This window comes from Lycium barbarum, chromosome 3, assembly GCF_019175385.1.
Source record: "Lycium barbarum isolate Lr01 chromosome 3, ASM1917538v2, whole genome shotgun sequence".
NCBI lineage: Eukaryota > Viridiplantae > Streptophyta > Magnoliopsida > Solanales > Solanaceae > Lycium > Lycium barbarum.
The window spans coordinates 108,536,053-108,543,308 of NC_083339.1; the positions used below are offsets into that span (position 1 = coordinate 108,536,053).

Below are 7,256 nucleotides of genomic sequence, written 5' to 3' on the forward strand. Positions count from 1 at the left end.
TGACAAGCTTTATTTTATCTTCTTCACAAGTGCAGGTTAATGGAACTTTTAATTTCAAGGAAGAGGTAGTCTTGTGTTCCTTTTTCTAAATCCTATCTTGTCAATGGGTTTGTTTAAGAATGTTAAAGGGAAGTTTATGGTTTTACCATCACATTCATGAAAAATATCAACATTTGAGTAATGAAACTTAGAGCTCTATAAGAAAATGGAATATGCATCAATTGTCATCTTCATTTAGCTTCACCTGGAAATTGTGTTGGAACTTAATAGTGTATGCATTTAGAAGCTTAGTAGAATGTTTTCCTTCCTTCATGCATTTCTTTGAGTCAAATATATATATTTTTTCCAGCTTTTGTAAGTGAACTTTATTTACCAAAGTGTGAATATGTACAGCTTTGAGAACAGAACAAAGCAGAGACCAAAATTGTAAGTGAACTTTATTTACCAGTGTGAATATGTACAGCTTTGAGAACAGAACAAAGCAGAGACCAAAATTTTTGTTTTTACCTGCACTTTGTACTGGACATAATGCCCCAGAAACCAGTGTCCAAGCTTGCTTCTAACTTCATCTATTTCTACTACATGTTAATACTAGTTAGGATAGGCATTTAAACTACACAAATATCCTACTAGTTTGGAATCTAAACTAGCCATGTAGTACACTTCTTGGATGATCAGCATGTTGTCTCTGATCTGGTCTGCTCTTCTCTTTAATCCTTTGTTCTTGGTAGCCAGCTTTCACTAGGTAACTTCATGATATTTCACTTGCATTTTCTGATACATGTGCTTGATAGAGAATTTATCCATCTACTGGACGTCATTCAGTGTTAATCACACTTTTGTACCACTTTGTTTATTCTCTCTGTTTTTTTTAATCTTTATTGAAATCAACCATCTAATCATATTTTTATTGTAGAATGGCAAATTGGCACGTCCATAGAAGACGCTCACATTGGTGGTGATGAAAATAAAATAAAAATAATAAAAAAAAAATTATTCTTTGTATAAAACTATGTTATGGCATACATAAGGTGTGGGACTTCAGTTTCTTTCAAGCTTTCTTCTGCGGTTGTAAATTTGAAAGCCAAAAATATTTTTACTTTATTTATAAATATTATATATGTATTTCTTTAAACTTGATCTTGTTGTAGGTATTTTAGTTAAAAAAAAATTCTTTACATTATGTTCAAGATTATTTTCTTTTTACGTTCACCAAATGGTTTTCATGTCTATGATTTTGATTTTGTAAAAGAAAGAGCAAACGTCTTCAACTCAAGAAATCATTGGAATTGAGAAAAATTATGATCACCAAACAGGAAGAATCACTCTATTAGCTAGAATTTGCTCTTAATGTTTTTCAAGGCGAAATAATGGATGACACTTATTTTTGAAAAATGATATTAGACCTTCTTTTATAGCCGATTTTAACCTTTTCATTTTTACCCAAGCATACACATTTTCCCTTTTAGAACCCTTCTTTGAGCCATAATTTTTTTTTCTCTTTTCTGGACACCATAATATTCTACATATATGTGTGTATATACATATATATGCATACACACATAGAGATCTCCTAGTTCTTCCAGCTATAAATAAATGAGCAGAAACCAAAAAAGGAAAGAAAGTGAAAGAAAAAAAACGAGGGTTGAGAAAAAGAAAATTGTGAATATATAAGTCTTTGAGACATTGCAAAAGAGGAGAAATGAAAATCAAGAAAAGTTTATCAAATGGAGAAATTAAAAAAAAAAAAGAAAAAAAAGAAAAAAAAAGAGCTTTATATATATGCTCCATGCTGGGAGAAGAAAAGTCACTATTAAAATATCCTTACCTTACAAGCCTAAAGCCTGACATTATAAGCCAATAAAAGTCCTAAGATGATTTCAAAAAACAGTGTCGAATCTATATTAGTGGAGATAAACATAAGGAGCAAGCCTATGGACAAGACTGTGATACTCAATGAATAAATGATCATAAATTTATCAATTCTAAAAGGTTCAGGGGAAAAAAGAGTGCAAGTTCTTTTTGATCAAAGCGGAATTCAGAAATCAAGAAAAATATTTGGTGAACTTAAAAGGGCTAGATTATATTGAGCATTATGAAAGAAATTTATTTCTGAATAATTTTTCTATCCTATAAAGATCATTGTTTTTTAAATGTTTGAAAATTATCTTTTTCCTCGAGGACGAGCAAAAATTCAAGTATGGGAGAGTTTGATGGATATAAATTATTCATGATATTTTGTATATAAAAATAAGTTTTTAAATAAAACATGAATAAATATATCCTATTCTCGCATATTTTCTAACAGATTCTACAGGAAGAAGAATAGAGAAGAAACAAATTGTCAAAGAAGTAAGCAAATAATTCAATAGGTGCAACCACGAATTCACAAGTCATAACCGTGTAGTTTTACATATGGGAATTACAAAAGACAACATTGGGAGAAGTTGCATAATCTCACACTCGTCAAGTGTTGAAATCCACGGGTGTCACCACCATTTTCATACTCACACCCGTCAACTATGGGCATCAAGAAAGAAGTTGCAAAATTCACGGGTGCGACTACCATTGTTATATCTCACCCGTCAAGTAAGGTCACGGATGTGAGCACTACTTTAAGGAATGCATTCGTAGGGGGGAGACACTACATTTTCCTATAAATGGAAGCATCACTTTGCTTACAAATCATCCAATAATTTAGAAGACAAAGTGTTAATCTTGTTCTATTCTCTTTTCTTTCCTTTGTAGTAAAAATATTTCTCCAAGTCTTTCAATATTTCTAGCTTCTTAAATTCATATTTTCTCTTTTCTAACTCCATAATGGAGTAATCTCTTTTTGTTGGGATAGCTGAAGAAACTTGGTGCAATGTTATATTATCTTATTTTAGTTATTCATCGTCTTGATATTATTTAAGTGTCATACTTTGTGTTGGAATGATATGTTCTACTAATCATTATCGTTACTTAGTATATTTTGTGTTATGATTATAGTTATATTAAGTTGTACTTCTAACAGTGAGGGAAATTAATATACTGTAATAATCACATAAAATATATATGTAATAATAATTTTTAGTCATCTATTATTCCAAATCTTTGAACTTGCTTCTTTTAATCCTAATTCTCACGGAAGGGTTATTTCAAGTTAGTTCTTAGGTTTATATCTTTATCTTATTTCTTTCTGTCCTAATTCTCACGGAGGGACAGTCTCAAATAAGTTTATTGATTTGAGGGATCTCTATCTTATTTCTTTCAATTCTAATTCTCGCGGAGGGATTGTTTCAAATAAGTTTATTGATTTAAGGACTAATCGCAAGAGGTCTTTATTCCTCATAATACAAATCAAGTCTAGGAACTATTTCTACTGTTTTGTGGAATTTACTAAAAAACAGTTTTATTGTCATATATACACTAAGTGGATTCAACGCCTCCCAACTCTTTCTTTTAAGATAATCTTTTGAAAGTTGTTTCTTTTGTTAAAGTAATTTACAAATTTAAGTCACTACTCTCCTTTCATCAATCCGATTCTCTCAAATAGCAGCAAAAATACTACAAGTCTGTAGCATAGATTTTCCAATTTCTGTGGGACGATATCTTAAACTATATTAGAATTTGACAAAGTACGAGTGAATTTTCCTATGCACTTTGGCCTCGTCAGTATATTTGCACCATTTTACAACGGCAAGGATATATGTACACTACTTTCTTAATGGGAGGCATATCTGGTCTAAATCTCAAAGTTGAGGGGTATATTGCACCTTTGGCCTATTTTATATGATGAAAACTACACGAGGAAATTAGCTCTTATCTTTAGTTACGATGTGAATATAAAAAATGATTATGCAAGTATAGTTTTATAATATATAATTAAAATAATATTTATAATGGAAATACACACATACACCACATAAAATTTGGGAATTTCAAATTGAAGAAAATCCATCTTTCACAGTGTCAAACTTTTCAAATTAAAAGAGTCCGACATGGATCATGAAACTTTCAAGCGCTTTTATTTTAAAACTAATGATATTGTTGGTCTCTTAATTAATGATAAATTTTACTATTGATTCTTGTTATATATGAATTATTATTAACTTCAAACTAATTAAATTGTGCATTTTTGTCTCTTTATATAAAAGATATGATATATTGTACTATTTTTAGAGCTATACTTCCCTTAAATCTAATAACATAAATTCAACATAACACGTGGATAATTAAACGAAGTAATGATTAATAATTTGTTAAATTTATGTAGATTTACAAGCAAATGAATCGAAAGTCAACCTAATTAATTAAATGTTAAAGTATCACTTATTTGCACTTTGTGAATATTTGAATCTCAATAATTCAGATATGAGATACTAAGGGGTCGTTTGGTAGCTGGTTAGGATTACGCGGGTGTTAGTAATGTAGGTATTAGTTATGCAGATTTTAGTAATGCAGGAATTAGTTCTGCGGGATTTAGTTATGCAGGGTTTGGTTATGCATAAATTATTTCTTCGGATGTTGGTTTGTTATATTAAAGTTAATAAATATTATATAATTTTTAAAATTAAAATATTTGTTTACAATTAAAATAAAAATATTATATATATATTTTACAAATATTAAAATATTATAGTAATAGATTATATTAAAAAAATGATATAAAAATATTAGTTTAGACAAGGAAAGTATTTAAGTGGTGAGTGATAAGGGTAATATTGTCATTTTAACTTTTTATTCATGTATTAGTTATTCATGATGTTGTATATATGATAATATATAAGTATTATTTAATTAATAATATCTAAATAAATAAGAGGAGAAAGAATTCTACTTTGAATATGAAAGTACGCTTCTTGTGTTGGTGAACTGTTGTGTTGTTTCATTTTATATATTCCAAACGTTGGCACCCATTGGGTGGTGTCTTATGCTTGCATATAAAAAATGGTACTTTGGCAGAATCTTAACAGACGTATACTTCTGCAATTACCATTCTACTCTCTTTAACATATATTCCATTCATTCACTTCCTATTGGGTTGAGTTCTTGTGGTAGAAGAAATCAAAGAATGCAACTTTGATATTTAGAGTAGGCATTGTATCCTGGGAATGGACTTTCCCGTTAACCACTTGCACGGTGTGGGGAAAATTACTATCCTAAAAATAGTTTTCTGTAAGCGTCTTGCCTATTTATTTTGTATTTTTCATTGAATACTTGTTTCTTAATTTATGTTAAATTTACATTGTTTGGTGTTCACTCCATCGGATTATTTTCAGACTTTTCTACAACAATTTTAGGATAGTAATTATTCCTGTTCAATGGAGATTTGTTTGGTTGTGCAAGCCATATCAGGATGTGTAGAGACTTGAAAAAAATGCAATGATGGAAGAAGGGCTCAACGTACAGCTTTGTGATTCACAACAAAATGGCAAGATTTGGAGTAATGTTGAGCATTTGGTAAATTTTGAAGATTGCATAAATGAATAAATTGCAGAAGCAATTCGAAAATAAAGGATATGTTGGAAGAGGTTTATTATGTCAATGCAGATGAAAGGCATTACAAAAATATCTAGAGGTTGGACGGTTATTAAGAGGAAAATTGTGATCGATTGTCTCCTACGGAGAGACACGAAAATGTGTTGGTTCTAACGGAATCTGGTTGTTGTATTCATCATCATATATTTTGGTGTGTAAGATCCACAAAGTTGTCGCCACATATGGAATTAAATTGCTAATCATCTGACGTCAAATTTCTGTTTGGAGACATTGTATAAAAAGAAATTGCCTAACGATCTGGTCAAAAGTGGATATACTATTTCAAAGGTTTTTGAGTGATTTTTGTATAATTGTGTTAATGTGAAGTGCAGATCGATTAGTGAAGAGAATTTTTCATTGATAATTGTCTGGAGAAAGGGGCCACATGAAAACGATGGCCACGCCAGGCTACCTCAACAACTATTATATTGAGAAAATGAAGATGTAGGAAATCAATTCCCTTGATTAATCATAATGTGCTGTCATCAATATATACAAAAGACTTACCTTATTCTAGGAGATATTCTAGCTGTACATAATATTCTAGGAAATATTCTAGTTGTACATAAATATTCTTGGAAATATTCTAGCTGTACATAATAATGGCTAATTACAACGGTTATCACACCCCCGCAGTCGAAGCGGGAGGTTGACGAACGCTTAGACTGTCCCGAAAGTCATCAAAAAGTGCGCGCGGAAGCCCTTTTGTAAAAATGTCTGCAATCTGATATCGGGACGGAACATGAAGGACATGAACCTCACCACGGGCAACTTTTTCGCGAACAAAGTGTATGTCCATCTCAATGTGTTTAGTGCGCTGATGTTGTACCGGGTTACCTGATAAGTATATTGCACTCACATTGTCACAATAAACAAGTGTCGCCTTTTGGATCGAGCAATGTAGCTCAAGGAGTAAATTTCTGATCCAGCAGGATTCGGAGACAACATTAGCAACTCCCCTATATTCGGCCTCGGCACTAGAACGGGAGAATGTAGGCTGACGTTTTGAAGACCAAGAAATCAAGTTGTCACCGAGAAAGACACAATAGCCAGAGGTGGAGTGTCTATTATCCGGGCAACCACCCCAATCTGCATCTGTATAGGAGACTAAGCTGTTGACAGTAGACTTGTAGATATGCAGACCAAAGTCGATAGACCCCTGAATGTAGCGCAGAATACGCTTAAGAGCAGCCATATGTTCATTACGAGGGTCATGCATGTGGAGACACACCTGTTGGACGGCATATGAGATATATGGTCTAGTGAATGTAAGGTACTGCAAAGCCCCAGCAAGCTGACAATACTTAGTCGGATCATCAAATGGTGCATCTTTCGAGGCACTTAGCTTTGGCTTCGTATCAACAGGTGTAGGAGACGGGCTACAGTGTGACATACCTGCCCGTTCCAGGGTTCTGCGATAAAAATAAGCCATCTGCATTACGAGTAACAGCAATACCCAAGAAATAGCTCAGTGGACCAAGGTCTTTCATAGCAAACTCAGCACTCAAGAGTGCCATAATAGACCTACGGAGATCGTCTGAAGAGGCCGTAAGAATGATGTCGTCGACATAAAGCAGTATATATGCAATATCAGAACCCCTGCGATAAATGAATAATGAGTGATCAGACTTGCAATGTGAGAAGCCAATTGTCACGACCCAACCTAGGGCCCTGACGAGTGACCGAGCTTAACCTGCCTGCTAACCCCACTTATGTTACCTGTACTCAAACAT

At 32.6% G+C, this 7,256-nt stretch overlaps 1 protein-coding gene across 1 annotated transcript; it reads right to left on the reverse strand.

The window, feature by feature from the left end:
• Positions 1-217: 217 nt before the first annotated feature.
• On the reverse strand, positions 218-7,256 carry LOC132631115 (uncharacterized mitochondrial protein AtMg00810-like). Its single transcript, XM_060346717.1, has 5 exons — positions 7,243-7,256; positions 6,919-7,122; positions 6,281-6,782; positions 374-463; positions 218-244 (listed from the first exon to the last, which is right to left on the reverse strand). Exons 1-5 carry the CDS (start codon positions 7,254-7,256, stop codon positions 218-220), a joined length of 837 nt encoding a protein of 278 aa, XP_060202700.1.

Coding starts and splice junctions, on each gene's coding strand:
- LOC132631115 (XM_060346717.1), bottom strand. Junction 464..6,280: donor AAAAAGTTGCCCGTGGTGAG/GTTCATGTCCTT, acceptor CTGTTCTCAAAG/CTGTACATATTCACACTGGT. Junction 245..373: donor CTGTACATATTCACACTTTG/GTAAATAAAGTT, acceptor CACAATTTCCAG/GTGAAGCTAAATGAAGATGA.